This window comes from Odocoileus virginianus, chromosome 16 (genome assembly GCF_023699985.2).
Source record: "Odocoileus virginianus isolate 20LAN1187 ecotype Illinois chromosome 16, Ovbor_1.2, whole genome shotgun sequence".
NCBI lineage: Eukaryota > Metazoa > Chordata > Mammalia > Artiodactyla > Cervidae > Odocoileus > Odocoileus virginianus.
The window spans coordinates 16,492,131-16,512,782 of NC_069689.1; the positions used below are offsets into that span (position 1 = coordinate 16,492,131).

Below are 20,652 nucleotides of genomic sequence, written 5' to 3' on the forward strand. Positions count from 1 at the left end.
CTGCCCCTCCCCGTCTGTCTGCTATCTGTCAGAGCAGGCTCGTCCTGTGGGAGACCCCAAAAATCCTGCGGGGTAGGAAATGCCCCTCAATAGGTCTCCAGATCCCCAGGCTGGGGATGACAACAGCAATGGGATGATTCTCTGAACCATTAGGGGCCGCACATTGCTTTTAGAGCAAAAGAAAGGGGACCGAGTGGGTGGTGTGAAGAGGGCCTGAGTTGCCTCTCTGCCCCTCGGGGTGACTTAAAACAGCTAATGAGGGGACGTCCCTGGCGGTCCAGTAGTTAAGAATCTGAGCTTCCAGTGCAAGGGATGTGTGTTCAGTCCCTGGTCGGGGAACTCAGATCCCACAGCCTTGCTGCACGGCCAAGAACATTTTTTAAAAAAAGGTTGGAAAATGACTAATAAGCGCCTCAGTCTCCTCCCCCAGTGACTGAGTGGAGACATGTAGATGAGGTACTTCACTGTCTTCTGCTTCCAAAGGCAGGCTTTGCGCCTGTGTGTGTGGCCAGCATGTGAACAGATGGTTTGGGACAAGGTTGGAAGAGTCCTGGATTGGGAAGGGCTTCGGGAGATCAAGGTTTGCATCTGTTTTACGCTGAGCTGTGGGAGGGCTTGGGGAGAGCTTGCATTTCTGGGTTCCGGGGTGGGCACCAGCCTGCATCTCTCATCACTGGACTGCTTCTTCCGGTGCTTACCTGTCCAGCCAGCAGGTGCCCACTCCTCCCAAACACACCTTGTAATTGGCTCCTAAGTGTATGTAACCCAGGCCTTGATCCCAGCGAGTGAGCAGGGCCGGGGGAGGGGAAGCGGTGAGGCCCAGGATGACAGGTGAGGTCTGGGAGTCTTGTTTCCTGACAGAGAGGATGACATGGATGGAAAATTTCTCCCATACCCGGCCTTCCTTTAAAAAAAAAAAAGGAAAAAACTGTCTTCTAAACAGACTAGAAAATGGCAAGTTCTGGCTTCTAGTCTTTAAGAAAATCAGTCCTCTCCTCATTTCACTTTTCAGAAAGGTAGCATTTGCTCACTGATGATGGAGGAGGAACTGGCGTTTCAGACTGCTGAGAGCGGGCTTAATTTCTGCAGGGAGCTTTGTTCTCATGGGCTGCCTGAGTCTGGCCACTCTGATACTCTTATTAGAATACCTGTTGAGCAAGTTTTTCCAGCCCCAGTCGGAATTCTTGAGAGGTATAGCCAACAATTCCCACGCTTCTTAATTTCATGTGAGAGCATTCCTCGTGGGTTTCAGAGAGCCTAGTTGGGCCGGTGGTCAAAGAATCTTCCTTATTATGTAAATGCAATAGAGGTTGCGCTGCCATCCACCTTTGGACAAAAGTACAGTGAAGACTCATCTCCTGAAACACAAGGGCCACCTTCGCAACCCTTGCCCCACCTGGCGTCCAGTACTTGTTCTTCTGTTTAAGTGGATGATGGTTGTGTGAAGGGTCTAACCATTGCCCGCTGTGAGGGATGTCCTTTAGAAGAACCACAGTGGTATAAGCACTTTATAAGAGGCTGATAATTATTATACCCATTTGACAGACAGAGAAACTGAGGATCAAAGGGATCAAGTCAGTTACTCAAGGTCAGATAACTGACTTAGCTAAGATTTGAAAGCAGGTCTTACTGACGGTAAAACCCATGCTGTTTTGATCCATCAATCTGGAGCGTTTGGAACTCTGCACAGGGAGCAGGAATTCTGGCAGGCTTCTCCTCCGCACTAGACTGTGCTGGAAGGACCCCACAGGAGCGGCCGGATTGGAGGGGGCACCTTAGCTGGGCCTTGGAGTGAAGGTGGAGTGGGTTGCTGCTGGATGGTGTCACGCACTCCACGTTGCGGCATAAAATGCTGACTTGTATTTGGTTGTTTTGTCCTTCAGTCCCAGGAATTCCCAAACTCGGAAAATGTAGCCAGCCCCTTAGAGGAAAAGGTAATGGAAGAATCGATCAGCAGTAAAAAAAAGGAGAAAAGGAAACATGTGGACCACGTAGAAAGCTCAGTATTTATAGCACCTGGAACTGTTCGCTCCTCAGATGACCTGGAAGAAGACACCGGTGACCACAAAGTCCTTTCCAGGTATTTTATTAACATCTTCTCGCCCCAGAGCCCCAGCCTGGGGAGCTACTCTCTAATCTCATCCCATTTCCGGTTTCTGATTGGATGGGGATGCGGGGGCAGGGCTGGACAGCAAGGGAAACAGATTCAGATAAAGTGCTCCTTCTCCACACCTGGGCTCCCCCAAGGACTCACCTCAAAACCAGGAGGACCTGCAGCTCACCTCTTCTCACCTCCAGCAGCTTTGAGTGGAAACGGGCAGTGAGCAGAGAGGTGGCTGAACTGGAGGTAGGGGTGGGGATGAGAGGTAATAGACTTGACCCTGCCAGCCTTAGCCCATGATAACTACCAGTCAATGTAGGTAGAGATCAAACTTAGCCATTTGGGAGCATCTTACAGAATCAGAAGGGATGTACTGCATATGCGTGGAGGGAACCATTTATCCCTGTTGCATGGAAGCTGGACTTTAATATGACAGCTTCACCCACGAGTTTGGATCCAAGGCAGTAAGGATGGTCGATTTACCCCAGGGGAGGAGGAGGCAGGGAGGATGATGAACTTAAACTGCTAGGAAGCCTGTAGCACACATCTGCTCTGTCACTCCGAGGCTGCTGGATGGGCCGGATTATTCCCAGGGAAAATATTTAACTGCTGAATGTCAGAAGACCCTGGTCTCTCCCCATCATCACTCATCATCACATTTGCCTTCACCTTGTACCAGCCCTTGCGTGTTCAGGCATTTCCCTTACATTGGTTCATCAATTCTCGTGGGCACCCCGATAGGCAGGCAGGTGAGACTGGGCATCATTAGGAAGCTTGGGGGGTACCTCCCAGCTTAGGAGATACCAAGGGACCCAGACCTGTCAGAGGTCCTCGCTCCTTCCGTGACCCCACGTTGCCTGTGCTGGGTAAGCTATGCTGGCCACAAAGGGAAATGTTTGAGACAATCATTGGGGGAGTGAGGGGGTCTTTAAGCCCATACAGGAAGAGCCAGGGAGTGGGGGTGTCCAATGCCCTGCTTCCCACGTCCCCTCCACCTGGCTCCCATGTTGGGTTTTGGGGGACAAAGAGCAGATGGGAGCCCAGGGGAGGAGGCATAAGGCACAGTGGGAGGCAGCTGCCAACTGCTGCCAGCTGCAATGGGAGGGGCCACTAGTCAGATGCCAGGCTGCTCCCCTTCTCCCTAAGCAGGCCAGGCCTTAGCAGTCTTTGAGTCGTCACGTTTGTGTGATGGAACCCGCTAGACTTGGGGACTCTGGAAGAGGCCGGCCACGGCTCTGCCCTCCAGGAGCCCCCAGCTGGAAGGAGACAGGGAGTGCTCCCTCTATCCTGCTGGGACTGGGTGGGCATCTTGGGTGTGAGAGGCAACTAGGGCTTTATGATGAGACCTCAGAGGGGGCAGAGAGGGTCAGGGTAGCCTAGGTGCTGAGAGTTCATTTGAATTCAGCATCAAGGGATGAGCAGGACTTGCATTTGGGAGAGGGAGAGAGCTGTTGGGACAAACAGCCTGAGCAAGAACTGGCACATAATAGGCATCTCAGGAAGTATTCATCGAATGAGAGGGTGCGGGAGGAGACACAGGGAGCGTGGGGGTGGGGAGGAGGCGAGCACCTTGTTCGTCCCTCTTCATCAGAAGGACCAGCCAAACCTGCCCCATGGAGATAGATGGGACTGGGGGAGGGATACGGAAAAGTCAACCGACGTTTCACTGTCTGTGAGCGTGAGGCTGGGTTGACCTTTCGATGCAAAGGTTTTACTCTGATCTCTCAGCTCCTCCAGCCCATCTCACGTAAGCAACGCTATAACCGTGATGCATCATCTTAGCCATGGTGGAAGCTAAATACCTAATGTCATCAGATAACATGGAGGGGCGCTCATGCGTGTGAATGAACTTGGACGCCGGTCCTGTGCTCAGGGCCACCTCACCTCCCCCCCCAACTCCCTGACCCTGACTCCAGAGCACTGATCAGGGAGGTCATTGCCTGGCTGAGGCTTAGGAAAGGAGCAGAGCCCTGGGCATCTATCTCTGTGCCCAGGGACGGCACAGGGTATTTTCCTGGCTGTTGGTCACCCCCGTGGCTCCCCATTGGTCTAGACAGAAAGGCCACTCGCCCAGAGCCTGCAGGACCCCTCATGGCTCATCTCTCAGCCTCATCTCTGTCCACCCTCGGTCACCCTCTTCCCCATCTCCAGTGCACCAACCACCCTGGCCTCAGTTGAGGTCCTGGAATGCCCCCAGCCCATCTCCTTCACCTTTAAGGATCCTTCTGTCCCCCACCTGTCTCCTGCCTTGCTCCCTTGAGTCTCAGCCCCACTACCACTTCCTCCAGGCAGCCCTCCTGGATTTCTCCAGGCTATTTTTGATAGCCCTTTATATGTTCTCTTAGCTTCTGTTCTCTTTCTTCACAGCATTGATCAAAGCAGTCATTTCTATAATAATACATGGAAGGATGTGTTTATCATCTACTCTCCCCCTAGATTGTCAGCCAGCTCCAGCCGGCTAGGACCAGTATGGTTCTAGCGTTTAGCACAGCACCTGGCTTGCATTAGGCATTCAAGGAATAAAAGTTCCTTGTTAGGGGGCAGGAGGTAGGGAATGATAAGGAGTGGGTGTGCTCTCTCATTCCAATGTGGTCTCCTGGAAGAGCAGGTTCTTTGTTTTTTTTTTTTTTTCCTGTTGGTGCATTTTGTTTCATTTCTGTGCTGTGATACCAGCCAGGAGAAACTAACACAGACTTTAAATTGAGGATGAAGACTGAAGTTTCCCTAGGCCTAGCCCCGCACCTGGCACATAGAATGTGCTCAAAACCTGTTAGCTGGAAACGTGCCACCCGCAGAAAGGGAAGAGTTTGGTGATGTTTAGGGGACAGCCATGAGCAGGAATAGCAAGGCTGACAATAATGGGAATAAACTCTTCCCTGGACCCCACAATGCCATGTAGTAGGTCTGACTTGAGAAAACTGATGTGATGGTCTCAATATCAGGCAGTCCACATCCAACGCCTCATTCTTCTGTTGAGCAGCAAGACAGGACCACTTTGCCCTACGGAATGCTAGTATCCCTGACAACTCCAAGAAGCAGATGGGGTGGGAATGACGATCCATTTCACAGATGTGGAAAACTGATCAGAGGTGTAACTATTTGACTATGGTTAATCAACTATTTGACTATGGTCAGTCATCCAGGATAAGAACCGAGACCTCTGGCTGGGTGTCTTTTTTGCCTTAGCCCTGAGTGAACCATAAGGTTGATGTCATCTGCATATCTGAGGTTATTGATATTTCTCCTGGCAGTCTTGATTCCAGCTTGTCCTTCTTCCAGCCCAGCATTTCTCATGATGTACTCTGCATTTAAGTTAAATAAGCAAGGTGACAACATACAGCCTTGACGTACTCCTTTCTCTATTTGGAACCAGTCTGTTGTTTCATGTCCAGTTCTAACTATAGTGAAGCAGCTTCATTAGAAGATCAGAGATACTTCCCACATCAGCCTCACAGATATAGTTAGAAAATCCACTGCCTCCTGTATGAAAGGAAATGAGGCGGTCCAGACCTGGGAGTCCTCAGCATCATGCACGGAGCACTGCAGAGGGAGTCCGGATCCCAGGACCCAGTTTGGGTCTGACTTTAGCTTGCAGACGACGTCTGCCGAGTCCCACAATTGGGGGATATTTGGAAAAAGAAATCTTCCCCTGCTCTGAAATCCTATGATTTTTAAGAATATGTGGTCTGCTTTCTATTTGAAATTATTTTCACTTTTTTTTTTTCTTGTCAATGAGGGCTCAGTGTGGCTCTTTCATATCATCCTGCTGTTTTTAAGCACGCATACTGGATAATGGGTCATTTCCATCACTAGGTCTGAAGTCAGAGCTTGCCTAAATCCACATGTGTTGGCCTCGGGAAGGGGGCAGTGAGGAGTTCTTGGTGGCATCAATTCAAAACATGTGTTTATTTTTCAGGACGAGTCACAGTGACTCCAGCATTTACATTCGACGACATACTAATAGGTCTTTGGAATCGGTTAGTATGTGAATTTCTTCTTCTCGCATCCGGCCCCTGCTAATCAATTCCTTTCCCTCCTTCCTTCCCCCCAGCCCAGAGCTTTGAAATTACTGACGTGCAACAGCTATGCTTTTGGATAGAAGACAAGCAAATTGAAACCTTGTCGTTAAGCACAGTCCAGTCAGATGTCCATTTTGGGCATTAGGGGATGTAAATAAAGTGATGATTTTAAAGCCCAAAGGCCTCTTTGTCATAACAATCGTATCCAAGACCTCCCACCCCACCCCTGCACACACATCCATAAAGATCACGTTCAAAGACAGAGATGCAGCCTGAGCAGAGGGTTCCCTTTGTCTTCACAACTGCTTAGCTCTGCATGTGTTGGGCCCCCAAAAGCCCGGGGATCCGTAGCTTGCCCCAGTTGTGGGGGGTGGGGCCTCTTCCGTCCACCCGTGGGAATAATCTGTAGAACATTGCTTAGTAGTTTTATTTTGGAACTAGATGTTTGCAAGATTGAGAAAAGCATGGCATGCTCGACTTTGTATATTTAAAATCATCTTATTTTCTGTTTCAGAGATTTCATCTTTACTAATTGGGTTGCGGGGGTTTTGTTTATAAATTTCACTGTAGGATCATTTTAGCTATGTTCAATTGAGGAACGCAGCAGATGTGGATGACAGAAGAAACCGAATGTTAACCAGGTGGGTGGCTGGACTACAGGCTCGGTAGGGTTTAAGGGATTTTTTTTTCTTTAATCACACAGTCTACCTTCTGGGGGTGGCTATTCTCCAACTAGGGCTTTGTTGGATAATAATATTAATAGTCTAGGAACATGCAAGAAAATACCTGTTTCAGAGAAAATGAATGGAAATTGAATGTGAGTGGGAGGGCAAAGTAGATATGAATCCAGGTTGACAAGCAGGGCACAGTTCAGAAAAATGACTTGGTTTAAAGACACGTCTGGGTCATGAGACCTAGGTCTCGAGACCTGGGTGTGAGTCTTCATTGCAATAATGCAGTGGCATCAGCTGGCCCTCTGAACAGAGCCAGGCAGAGGAGGGTAGGAATGGGATACTGTGTGTGCTTTTTAAAATGCTGTAGCCCCTGACAACCATGTTCCTTCTGTGTCGCCACTGCAGGTACAATACTCAGAAGCTCACTGAGCTGATTTTACAGTTTTATGGCATCAGAGCAGACATGAAGAGGGAGTGCAAACATGCCAGGATGTCTATGAAAGTATTTCTTACTGCTGGAGAACTAGATGACCCAGACTGAGTGTCGAATGGTTGTAACACCACCCGTTTAGAACATAGGCAGGCAGACAGATCTGAAACTGACAATTCTGAGATGTCCCTATCCCTGTTAAAGTGATTGAATCGCTTGATTTCATTTATTTATTTATTGTATTTGCCATGGATTTGAATTGGCTTGGAAGGACTTGAAAAGTGTTAGTCACTCAGTTGTGTCCAACTCTTTGTGACCCTATGGACTGTAGCCTGCCAGGCTCCTCTGCCATGGGGTTCTCCAGGCAAGAATACTGGAGTGGGTTGCCATTCCCTTCTCCGGGGGATCTTCCTGACCCAGAGATCAAACCTGGGTCTCCTGCATTACAGGCAGATTCTTTACCTTCTGAGCCACCAGGGAAACCTGGAAGGACTTAGATTATTCAAATGGAAAGACTCTGAAAGTTTCCCAACAGCCAGGAGTGTGATCTTTAGATGTCTACCTCTCTGGTTCTTAAAAAAAAAAAAAGAGGCAAGATTTGTTTCCCTCTCCTGCCATAAAATGGAAATATTAATTCACGTTTTCCACTGGGCTTGACATCCTCATAGGAAAATAGTACTTTTAGTTTTATGAGATAGAGTCTTTGGAAATTGAACCTGCAAGGTTGAGAAATGCCATCGCGTTTTCCATGCTTTTGAGCATTTATTACCTATGCAATAAAAAAAAGGTAGTTTAAAATTTCTCTAAAAACAATTTTAAGAAGGAGAAAGAAATTCTGCCCCTTATCTGCATAGGAATCACTCAGTTTCCAGACCAGAGCAAAGGTTTAATCCCCTCTTGACCTGGCTTCTTGCTGTATCAGGAGATGATTCAGGGAAGAGGTGATTTTTGCTTTTCATAATCTCTGTCATGTGCCCCAGATTGACCCCGAGGAGCTTACACACAGGTTCTGTAAATGCAGCTGCAAGTAGAGACCCTACTGCAATCAGATTATGTCTTCTGACCCTTTTCTGTCACCACCACACAGCACCCTTCTGGACTCTCTCCACCAGGCAACAATAAAATGTCACTTTAGCGCTACTTTAGGGCTTCCCTGGTGGCCCAGCTGGTAAAGAATCCGCCCACAATGCAGGAGACTAGGGTTCGATCCCTGGGTTGGGAAGATCCCCTGGAGAAGGGAAAGGCTACCCACTCCAGTATTTTGGCCTGGAGAATTCCATGGACTGTATAGTCCATGGGGTCACAAAGAGTCGGACATGACTGAGCAACTTTCACTTTCACTTTCTGTTAAAATAAGAGGAAAATAAGAGAAGAGGGACTTGCCTGGAGATTGAGTGGCTAAGACTCCACGCTTCCAACACAGACAGTCCCGGGTTTGATCCCTGGTTAGGGCACTGGATCCCGCATGCCACAACAGAGATTCCACATGCTGCCACTATGACCTGGTGCAGCCAGATAAACCAATATTAAAAATATATATATATATATATACACACTCTCTTAAAAGTATACATCTACTCTCTTCTCTTAAAGAAGAAACTAAGAAAGACACCTCTCACCAATATGGAACCTGGTAATCATTTTCAAGGTTAGATTCCAAAGCCAAGAACAAAAACTAGGTGGTAGAGAGGTGTGTCTTTTTGTTGCTAATGGCTGTTTTTAAATGATCAGTGAGCAGGGAACACTCCATTCCTCTCTTTAGATTCCTTAGGAAGCCCCTCTGTTCCTGGGAGAATAAAAAAGAGCTGTCAGCCTCGAACTCTGCCTTCAGGGCACTGCTGTATAAAGGGACACATCCTGGAGGAGGGTGCAAAGCTGGCCCGGGTCCCAGCTCTGTCACAAGTCATTGTGTGGGCTGGAGAAAGCCACCCTCCACCCACCCCATGAGGTTCAGCAGGCCCATCTGCAGAATGGGGCTCACAGCTCCTCTGTCTTGGTGTCGTGGAGATGAACTGAGAGGGTCTGAAAGCTCAGAGCATCCCGGGACCCCGCCCTCCACCTGGGTCTGCCCCTCACTGGGAAGCTGTTGGCTCTCCAGTGGGGCAGTGAGGCTGGAGAACGGGGAGGGAGCGGGGGTCCCCTGGATGGGGGAACATCACTTGTGACTGCTTTGGTGTGTCTCCCCTCCTGCAGGAAGGCCAACCACTCGGGCAAAGCCAGGCTGCGGGAGATCCAGAGCGACTCGCTGACACAGCTGGTCCAGCAGCCGGACGTGATGTACTTTATCCTCTTCCTCTGGCTCCTGGTTTACTGCCTGCTGCTCTTCCCCCAGCTGGACGTCAACAGACTCTGATGCGTGTGTCTGCGTAATAAAAGAGACAGGACCCTGGCCGTGGGGTGGGCATTCTCCTTCCTTCCTCTTCTTGCCTATTCTGGACGGGGCACTTCTGCAGATAGTGGAAGACCTCCAAGGAAACTTGGACCCCCCCACCCCTGCCCCGTTCCCACTTTTTTTTTTTCATGTTTCCTTTTGTTTTCTTTTCTTGTAAGTCCTAAGCATGCTTTTCTCTTAGGCTGTGAACACAACACTCAGGTGTGTGGCCGGATCCTTGGGTGGGGTTTGTGTGCCTTGGTCTGTCAGGTATTACGCTTAAGCTTCGTGGCTGAGACTTATGGGGCTTCTCAGGTGGCTCAGTGGTAAAGAATCTGCCTGCCAGTGCCAGAGACACAAGAGATGCAGGTTCGATCCCTGAGTTGGGAAGATCCCCAGGAGAAGGGAATGGCAACCCACTCCAGTATTCTTGCCTGGAAAACCCCATGGGCAGAGGAGCCTGGCGGGCTACAGTCCCTGGAGTTGCAAAGAGTTGGACGTGACTCATCGGCTGAGCACAAGCACTGATTTTTAGCTCGCTTGGTTTTTAAGGTCCCAGATGGACTTGAGTTTCTCACCTCCTGATGCCAAAGGGGATGGATACCCCAGGGAGAGCCCCCATGGAAAGAAAACTGCCCCACTTTCCTCGAAGAGTGGCATTTGGGTGAAGGTGCTGGGGGTCCTCTGGTCATCTGGCAGTTGGTCGTGGTCTTTGTGGGGCAGGGGAGGGGGTTATCCAAAAAACAGTGCAAAACTGCCAGCCCCAGGAAAGTGTGTCCACAGTCGGCAAAATGCACAGAAAGTAAAGGCAGTGCACACTTGTTCACACTAGGGTGTTTTTCTAGGGAGAAGATGCATTTTCATTTTGCTTTTGCACTGACCGAATTGAGATAAAGCTGTAATTTTTCAAACCTTTTCCACCCATGGAATCCTCCTTTCAAGAGGATTCTCAGGCGGTGGTCTAGTCGAAACATGAAACTCGGGGCAAGGCCTGGGATCCCTCTTGTTCTGCCTGGGCAGTCCCGCACCCGTACCCCCCACCTCCGGCTTCCATCCGTGGCTCCAGAGGCTGGTACCCAAGGCTGGTACCCAAGGTCCCCCAGAGCACTGTAAACACCTAGAGCCTCCCAAAGCCCCAGGAGGAGGGCAGGAGTGACCTGGCTGAGAATGAGCTCTGGTTGATGTTAGAGCAGGTAGTAGCGCAGCAGGTTGCTGCTCCGAGAGCACCTTTGTGCACACCTGCCCAACAGCTCGAGTCTCAGCACCGCCGTCCTTTGTGGTCCGTTATAATGGGTTATAATGGGTTTCTTGAAAAGGAGAAAGGTTTCCAGAAGGCATCTTGAGAAGTAGCCAGAACTGGCAGGTGGCAGAGGATGGGCATCCAGCTGCCCTCTGGTCTTCCGTCTTCCTTTTACCCTGGGCTCCCTGCTTCCTTTCAAGACACAGGCCCTGCCTCCCTGGGTATCCCTCCCTCCTCCCCTTGTCCTTCCCGCTCAGAAAGTATATTGGGTGAGACTTATAAACCCACAGACAGCGAGGTCCAGAGGGTCGTTCAGACAGCGTCTTTGCTGCTGAACCCAGAGTGGCAGAGCCGTTTGACCAAGATGGCACAGCCAACCGGGAGCAGACTTCAAGTGTACCCAGACCACCCGATGTCCCCTCCGGAGCTGTCCCCTGTCTTAGGGAACTTCTCTTGGCCCCAGGGATGTCCTGAGAAAATAAAATAATAAAATGAATAGATAAGAATGTCCTCATTTAAAACAAAACCAAAATTTTTAGGTTAACAGCCAACCTTTGTTTTTTTCTCGTATTTTTCCCACGAAGTTTTGTTCCCTTCCCACCCGTTCCTTCTGGAATACCCTTCACAGCTCTAATAGCCTGTCAGCTGACCCACCAGTGTTGTTCTTACTCCAAGAATCATGCTTCTCTCTCTGCAAGCCAAGGGCTTGCTTATTTCGAGCAGTGGGTCTACAGTTTACAGAATTCCAGCATGGCCGAAAGAATTTACCTAGCACATTTCAGTTGATGACAGCCAAAACCTGACTTCTATCCCACTCTGGTTATAGCCTGCCTGCTCTCCATGGACGAATCTAAGCCTTCCAACTGAAAGCTTTTGGGAGCTTGGAGCAATTCCATCTAGAGGGCCAAATGTCACATGGAAAATGAGCTAATTAATGAGCTCCCTAGCATCATTGAACGCTCAGAGTATGATACTAAAGATTATGTGTGTGATATTTTATAACTCTGGACATCAAACAGTCCTCACCTAAATTAGATGCTTGAAGAGCCAGGGAAGAGATGACCCGAACGTTAATCATTTCATTTTATGGATCTAGACCTTGTTCAGAAAAGTCTGCAGGTTTTCTCTCTCACCCATTACAAAGTGTAATATTGTTTAAAACCATCTACAGGCAAGATGCCTGAAAGTCATTTAGTTCAAGTTGGCAGCAAACTGATTTTTTTTTTTAAGAAAAAAAAAAATTCTCACTTGAGGATAGGCTTGTGTGAATGAAGTCAGTTATAGAGGGTGAGTAAGAAGCCAGCAGGACAAACCACCCCATGATTTGTATTTATTTTTAAGAATTTATTTTTAATTCTTATCCAAGTAATACATATTCATAGTTAAAAAAGAAACAAATATAAATAAGGCTTTTAATGGAAACTGGCAATCTCCTATGTCTTGCTTCCTGGAAGTAACTCTTTCAACTCTTCCTATTTATTCTAATATTTACCTTTGCATTTCTATATAACATGCTTATATTTCTTTTTATTTTTAGAATTTAGAATAGCAAGATGTCTACTGGCTTGCTGCCATGGCAGAGAAGGATCTTGCTCTTAGCCAAAGCCCACTTTGTTTTTCCAGCATAGTTAGATTATGTTGTTTGGTACATCTCTCTTCATCGTGAGCCTATGAGGTCTGTTTACTTCTGAACCAAGTGGTGTACTATAGTTGCTTGTCTTTTCCCGTCAAATTTTTTCTCCTTGATGATGATGATGATGATGATTTTGGTGTGGCACCTTCCTTAGTAACTTCTGAGAAAAGAACATGGAAAGTAAATATTTTGAGATTTTGCATAACTTTAAATGTCCTTATTCTGCCCTTACTGGGGGTAGCTGGGTACAGAATTGTGGGTGGAAAAGAATACTCTCCCACCACTCCCACCTGCAATGTGGTTGTTGAGATTCTTAATGTCATTCTGATTCCCAGGCCTTTAGCTGTGACCTGGGTTTCTCCACCCTCTCAGGAAACAATTTAAGATCCCTTCATTCTTAGTCTTCTGAACGGTCGCTTGATACACCAAGTGATGGTGTACCCTTGATGGCATACCTTGTTCTGGGCTCTCATGGGAAATTTCTTAAGTTTTCTTGTAATTGTTCACATTTTTTCTTTCTGGACCACCTGTTGTTTCAATGTTGGGCCTCCCAGGCTAATCCTCTAATATTGTTTTTTCTATTTCTCATCTCTTAATTTTTTATCTGCTTGCAAAGACAGTGAACTTTGTCTTCTCAGTGTTCCTAGTGAATGGTTTTTAATTTCCAAAACATTTTGTGGCTGTTCTCTTGTTTCTGTTTTATAGTGTCCTGTTCTTGTTTCATGGCTACAGAACTTATCTCTCTGGATGTTCATGATAGTGGGGTTTTGAGGAACTTCTTTTCTGCTGTTTTGCTTTTATTTCCTCTAAGTTCCCTTTCTTTTGTTAGTCTCAATCTCTGTCTTTCATGTTACACATTTTCTTGAGATATCTAGTGATCCTGTGGATCTTTTCTTGTGTACGAGTGATATCTCAAAAAATGGATCAGAAACTCTGTGTGTCTGTAGGATCACCAGGTGGGCACCTGAACTCTTCAGGGGGGGACCACACATATCAATAGTTGCAGGTCTTTTCTCATTGTGTTTCTTTAGAGATATTTCCACTTCCCTCTGAGCATACACAGGGCAGCTACTAGCCTATGCAGAACCCTCATGCAGTTTCAAAAGGGCATTCCCTCTGAGTGGATGATTTCAAGATAAGTACCCCTCTGGGGCAGACGCCACCCATGGGCATGTGACCAAACTGGCAGGCACATCGTTTGCCTCTTTCTCCAGGGAAAGGCTTGAGGAGCAGAGCAAGGACTGGATTTAACTCCCAGTTGCCCGTTAGCCTTGCCCCTTTGTGCAGTGCACAGACCGGAGGGCTGTACCCAGAGATGCTGGGGCACACCCGAGTGCCCGCATCCTGACCTCTGAGCAGGCATCTCATCACCATCAGTATGTAGACACCCTGGGTCGGTCCCACTGCACTGTGCCTGGTGTCCCGGGTTGGAGCTCCTCTGCTTACCCCGGGAAGTGGCTGCAGCTCAGTACCACGTCTCTCCTCTGCACGTAGTAGGTGTTGGGGTTCCCTGGCCCTGCTCCCGTCTGCCTCCACCCTGCCCCTGCCACAAATGGGTTGGCATCTCTCACCTGCTGTCACCTCCTCTCTATCGCTCTGTCTTCATGATGCCATCACATCCGTTCCTTTGCTCTTGTTTCTGGGCTTTCGCCAGGGAAGACATAAACCCACGTGCTCGGGTCACCATCTTGAACACATGGGCCCTGTCTCTGCAGACCCCCGCGTGCTCTCTCCCTGCTGGTTAGGCAAGCTCGCTGCTGCATGGACATGCTTGTGAACTTGCCCTGAGTCCTGCTGGGCCAGTGGTCTTCAAGTGCCTTCAGATCACATTGGGCCAAGTTGAGGGGTGGGGTGGGGAGGGAACACACAGCGCTCCCCTCGATGCCACAGTGCAGATGGGGGTTCTCCTTCCTGCCTCTTTCACCTCCTGCCCCCACACAACCATCTTAGAGCTCCCGCTCCCCCCAAGCTCCATGGAGTCATGCGCTTTTTAGGTTTTCATTGCCTGCCTTGCTTCACTGGGGAAACCAGTAGGCCACACTGGTGTTGGCCAGTGAACAATTACGGATGCTCCCTCTGTTGGGTGGCTGTTTGGAACTGGGTGAACAGTTTTTCCCCCTCAAGCTAGGACTCTGTGGGGAGATGGGTTACCACCAGGACTGAAGACAGAGTACACTCTTCTCTGCCCCTTAGACAACCACTCCGTACACAGGCTGCTTCTCCCTTTCTGGGATTGAGTAGAATTCTCCCCAACTAGGAGAAGGCAATGGCACCCCACTCCAGTACTCTTGCCTGGAAAATCCCTTGGATGGAGGAGCCTGGTGGGCTGGTCTGTGGGGTGCGAAGAGTCGGACACAACTGAGCGACTTCACTTTCACTTTTCACTTTCATGCATTGGAGAAGGAAATGGCAACCCACTCCAGTGTTCTTGCCTGGAGAATCCCAGGGACAGCGGAGCCTGGTGGGCTGCTGTCTATGGGGTCGCACAGAGTCGGACACGACTGAAGCGACTTAGCAGCAGCCACAGCAACTCCCCAGCTCTCCTCTCATCACTGTGCAGTGCTAACCAGCTCTGTGTGAGGGTCAAAATCATAGAAGGCAGAAGATTTGGAGGCAGCCTCCCTGTACAATCGATCTCCATAAATTGTACGATGTTTGCTAGCCTTAGGGATCATGTAAGCATCTAGTGTCTCATTTAAGAAAGCCTCATTTAAGAGATGAGAAAGTAGAGGACCAGAAAGGAGAAATGACTGGTCCCATTGTTGCTTAGCGCTCTCAGGAGGGACATCTTGACACCCAAGTGAGTTTTCTGCAAACCTCCAGCCTCCGGTCCCTGAAGCTCACTTGCACCTCCTTCCCCACTGAGGAGTCAGAACATCCGGGAGCTGATCTCAGACACAAGCCCGAGGAAACGAGGAAAGACTGTATCTCCCTGAATACCAGGACTCATGGTGGCTTCCTTGTCAAGAACTCTTTCGTTTCCATGGTCGTGTCATTGAAGGGCAGTCCTGTGACGCACTCTTTTTCATGTGACCTTGGCTTTTCTTAACTCTCCAGAAGGCCACTGCAGCTTGCAGCTATGGCCTTTCTCTCCTGTCTACTTGGAGACCTCCCCAGTCATCTCCATTGAGGTCCTGAAGTCCCCAAGGTGGGCTGTGTGCGAGTTTCAAGCCAGCATGTCTCTTCAGAACCTTCTTGGTGATGCTCTGCCAAGGAAACAAGAGCCCATGATGCCCTTTGGGCCCAGAGGTGTTATTTTCCTCACCTCGACATTGCATCATCTCTGCTGAAACCACCTTTGGGGGGCAGATTTAGTGCCTGGGGCCGCAGCTGCTGTCCAGAGCCCCCACTGAACAGCTGGCTCTTTGTCCAGTCCGTCCAGCTGCTGAGCAGGGTTGCGCTCAGGACGAGGGCCAGGACCTGGGCTGAGCGGCTGAAGGCTGAGAGCCAGCATGAGTGATAACACGCTCATTTGCTGGAAATGGCTGCAGAGTTTGCCTTAACAGTTAGCCAGTGTAGGGAGCCAAGAAATGAGACGTGGCTTCTTTGCTGGACATGAAATCCCACGGATCTTTTTATGCACTGTCTCTTGTTGGGCATCTGTTGAGGAAAAACAGTCAGCAAAGGGAAGTGAACCTGATGCAGGCAGAGCTGTAACTCGGTCTGTTTTGCATACAGAATTTTTCCATTTCCATGGTGAGCTTGCAGATGCTGTGGCCTCAGGCTCCAGGTGAGCCCTGGCCCTCCGTGCTCTGATGTATGACAGCTTCACAGCGACCCGTAGGTTTTCACCGTCCTCTTCCCTTGTGGATTCTGCCAGCTTGGGAAGGGGCAAAGGCCTGGAGATTCAGCCCCTACTTCCCGAGGGTCAGCAGAGATCATCAGAGTTCCGGAACCCCTCTGATTCTTCTGGAATCGCCAAGTCCTGCAGCATGGGGAAGATCAACTTAGATGTTTATAATTTGTTCTGCGACCCTTGATGAAAACCCATCTGACAAGCAGTCACCTCCAGCCCAGGGCTGTAGCACCAAGAAGCCAAAAAGCATCCTCCTCTGTGGGAAGAAGACAGCCGGTGTTTTATGCTGTTTGACCACATGGTGTTAAATACACAACAGTCTGGCCCTGATCCTGCTGGTAACTTTAAAATCCCCGACACTTAGATGTCAAGGCCATCTTTCATCTGGCAGGAATCTCTCTAACTGAAGCTCCCCCGCCCCGCCCACTCATTTTAGAGTCACTTCCTTCCCCAGGAGGTATTATGGGATGGGGAGGAGGGCAGGTTTGGGAATCAGCCAGATTTAGGTTCCAGTTCCTGCTCTGTCTTCAGATATCTGGATGACCTTGGGCAAATGCCCTCTCTGACCATCTTCTGTGTAGAGTAGATACTCAGTACATGTTTGTTGAGTGAATGATAGTTTCCTTGTGGACTTGCCCAGCGGTCCAGTGGTTAAGACTCCATGCTTTGCTGCAGGGGACACAGGTTCGATTCTTGGTTGGGAAAGTTCCATGTGTGGCCAAAAATATTAATAGCTTCCTTGTGAACTTGTTACAACATTGTGTGCTGCTCAGCAGCTCCTTGTCTGCCTGTCCCTCCTCGCCAAGGTTTGACTAGACCTCCTTTCATTATATTCAGTTACCATAGCTTTTCCCAGCTTCTTTCCAACCCGCCTCCCTCTTGCCAGCTGCTCAGTCTCAAACCTAACTCATACCTTTTATAAGAGGAAGTCTACCCATGAACTCACTGGACCCTTAACAATCACAGGAGGTGGTTCTTTCACCACAGGAGGTGGTGCTTTTAGCTTTAGAGGAAGCTAAAACACAAGAAGGAAAAATAACAAGATCATAGAGCTGGCAGGTGGCAGAACCACAAATATAGGACTTCCTTCCAAACGTTGATTTCCACCCTAGACTTCACTGCTTAGAAAATAAGCTTTGCCCCAAGGAGATTCTGATTCCTACTGACCGGTCTAGTTGGCAAACATGGGTGAGGGTCTCAGAGCTGGGCAGGTGGTAAAGTTTATCCGTCACTTGTAACCCCCCACCTTGCATTCTTTCCCTTTCTAGGTTTCTACACACTTTGACCCTTCCCTGGTGACACTGGTAAAGAATCCACCTGCAATGCAGGAGACCCAGGTTCTATCCCTGGGTCAGGAAGATCCCCTGGAGGAGGGCATGGCAACCCACTCCAGTATTCTTGCCTGGAGAGTCCCACGGACAGAGGAGCCTGGTGGGCTACAGTCCATGGGGTCGCCAAGAGTTGGACACAACTGAGTGACTAACACTTTCACTTTCCACATCAACACTGCTTAGATATTTCCTTCATCCTCAGTTCGTAAAAGTGACTGAGTAATATTGTACATCAATTATACTTCAATTAAAAATAAGTTTAAACATTTTTTAATAACTGAGGACACCCCAAATTCAAGTTTTAGTCTAAGGTTGCAAATTTGCAACCAAAATGACTGCCTTTAAAGGGCCTTCAGCAGCACAACCTCAGTGTCTAACATTCAAGAGTGAGTGACTTTAATTAACTGCCGCCAGCTCTTCACTCAGTTCTTCTAACACCTGTTTTTCAGAGTGGAAGAGAGGTGGCCTCCTTTGAAAAGCAAATTTCATTGTCCTGGGCAGAACACAATTAAAATAAGGATGAGAACATAATTCCTTGGAGGAAGACAACTGGTTGGTCTGAGATAGGAATCACCATTTTTTCCTTTGTTCTGCCTTTAAAAGTTGTGGGTTTTGCATTGTTGCAAAAACAAATAGAAAAGTGTCTTTTGGTAGGGTTTTTTTTAATTTCCCCCATTTGCAATAGTTCCCACTTCTCTTAGCCTCACCGGAAGTCAGTAGACTTTGCTGTGAGGATAGCCACAACATGCCTGTATTCCTAAGGGTTGAAACACTTTTTAAAAGGAAACTCTAATTTAGAGTGTCTGTAACCTAGAGAGTTGACAGTGTTCCGAGGTAGGACAGCACTGGCCTGGCTGTTAGGAACCCATGCCCTATCTTCGGCCCACCTGCTGTGACACTTTGAATAATTCATTTACATTTCTGGGTTGGAAGTTGGACAACCTCTTTTTAGAAGTGCATCCTAGGTTTAAAAATCCAAAGGTTAGCAACTTCGTTTTTTTTCTTTCTTTTTTTTTTTTAACATCTCAGTAAGTGGCCTATTTGCTTAGAATAAATGCGCCTCTGCATTTGTAAGTGAATTCCAAAGCTTAGAGCACGGCTTCCGGCTTTAGTATTTAGAAGGGTGCCTTCGGAAAGGGTTTGGCGGAATAAAAGGTAGTCTGTCTGTGGAAGGTGTGGGGGTGGAAGCTTGGAGTAGAACATGCAAGAGCTGCTTCCTGGGCTCCCAGAACTAAACTGGTCTCCTTAAATTAAATCAGCATCTGACACAGCAGTTTTCTCAGATTCTTTGAAATTCACAAGTTCAGCTGCAGGAATACACAGATGGGAACAACTGGACCTTTCTGTTCTCATTCTTTCCCCTGCCCCTCCGAGCATCGACAAGCAAAGTGTTAGTCGTTCAGTCCTGTCCGACTCTCTGCAACGCCTTGGGCGGTGGCCCACCAGGCTCCTCTGTCCAGGCACAGAAATTCCACTTGAATCAGAGGCTGCTTGCATATCTAGCATTGGATCCTTGAAGCCAAAGACTGGCATGTTTGTGTAGAATGTCCCTGGGGTGGGTGTGGCACTTGGGGAAGGGATACCATGAAACAGAGACCCTTTGTCCTTGAATTGCACCCTAAATTAGCTGCCGGCGTCACTTACATTGGTGCTGGTAACATCAGCCAAAGACAAAGAGTAAATATAAAAGGATGGTTGTTCCCTACCATGGAGCAGGTGCATGGTCGTGACCAATCAGTAAACCCGGGCACAGGAGTTGTTGAAAGTGTATACTATTGAGTGATGATAGGTTTATTTTTTCAAGGTCTGTAGTATGTTTAACAGATTCACTGCTACCGTTTCTCTTAATGTCATGGCAGGACATAATTGATAATGTCTGAATATTTTTACTGGGAGCACTAAGAGAACTATTGGAAAAAAGTGAAATGTTATTTTGTAGTACAAGAATTATTTTGTCTATTTAGTATATACATAGCTGTAGCTTTGTAAAAAAAAAAAGGTATCTTTGTTAAAAAACTGTATGAACGTGTACTCTTATTTATTAATTATTGTAAATGAAGATATAAATGATTATTTGCATAATTTATACCTGTGGGAAATTAACTGGAGTATTTGTTATTTGACTGTTTTCTATTAAGGAGTATTAGGCTTGGTGCTATGATGAATGGTCTTGTAAAATTACATGTATTCTTAAGAAAAATTTTGAGTATAAATCTCATGAATCAACCAGCTTATTGATCATTCTTATTTCCATGTGTATCCGTGCCTTTACGAACCAGAAATTGCACTGTCTTTCCTTCATCCCGACAGAGATTACTATTGCCAGGGTAAAAAGCCAATTGACTATAGAACCTCAGAGATTGTAAGTCTATCTTTTTTTAAACCATTAACTTGCCTTGAGCCTTTGCAGGTGCAGCTCTAAGAAGGAACAACAAAGGTAGCGGTGATGGCACTTCCTGTGGCAGTGGCAGTGGCTCTGTGATTCTGGAGTTAGGCTGGTTGCCTAGGTTTGAATCCTGGGTCTGTCTCTTACCAACTGTGTGATCTGTAACCAGTTACTGTAGTAATAGCCTAGGTCCCTCAGGAAACAGAGCCCGAGTTAAACCTCATGTGCTTGTGTATCCTTGGGGAGTGGTGAGATCCCAGGACAGCAAGAGTGAAGCAAGGAAGGAGGAAAAGCAAATCAGAGGTGATACAACAGGTATCTATCACACACCTGCCTAGCATCAGGCACTATTGTGGTCCCTGAGAACAGAGTAATAAATGAAACCAAAGTCTTTGTACTCACAGAGCTTACATTCTAGCAGGGGAGACAGGCATAAATGAAATAGGTAAAGTATATAGCATGTCAGACACCTATTGACAAGAGATGTAAGAAAGATCATGGCCAGGAGCATCGGTTTGGAGGTAGATGGGGAGGTGATACAATGTTAATAGTCAGGGAGGCCTCATTGAGAGGGAGACATTAGACCAAAGACTTGCAGAAGATGCACGGACAACTCGCTTAAATAATTGTGGAAGAGCTTTCCAAGCAAAGGGAAAATCAGATGCAAAGGC

At 47.9% G+C, this 20,652-nt stretch overlaps 1 protein-coding gene across 5 annotated transcripts in view; it reads left to right on the forward strand.

The window, feature by feature from the left end:
• Positions 1-19,824, forward strand: part of CLMN (calmin) — a 123,421-nt gene extending 103,597 nt beyond the window's left edge. The window contains exons 10-14 of one of the 5 annotated variants that reach the window (XM_070477886.1): positions 1,884-2,080; positions 6,018-6,078; positions 6,691-6,761; positions 7,200-7,296; positions 9,422-19,824. In XM_070477886.1, the coding sequence (XP_070333987.1) occupies positions 1,884-2,080; positions 6,018-6,078; positions 6,691-6,761; positions 7,200-7,296; positions 9,422-9,577 (582 nt within the window). In that variant the 3' untranslated portion in view covers positions 9,578-19,824. Of the gene's footprint in view, positions 1-1,883; positions 2,081-6,017; positions 6,079-6,152; positions 6,301-6,634; positions 6,762-7,199; positions 7,297-9,417 lie in introns of those variants that run through there. The other 4 variants (XR_011491763.1, XR_011491764.1, XM_020899138.2 and 1 more) reach the window with 4 other exon arrangements.
• The last annotated feature ends 828 nt before the right edge of the window (positions 19,825-20,652 follow it).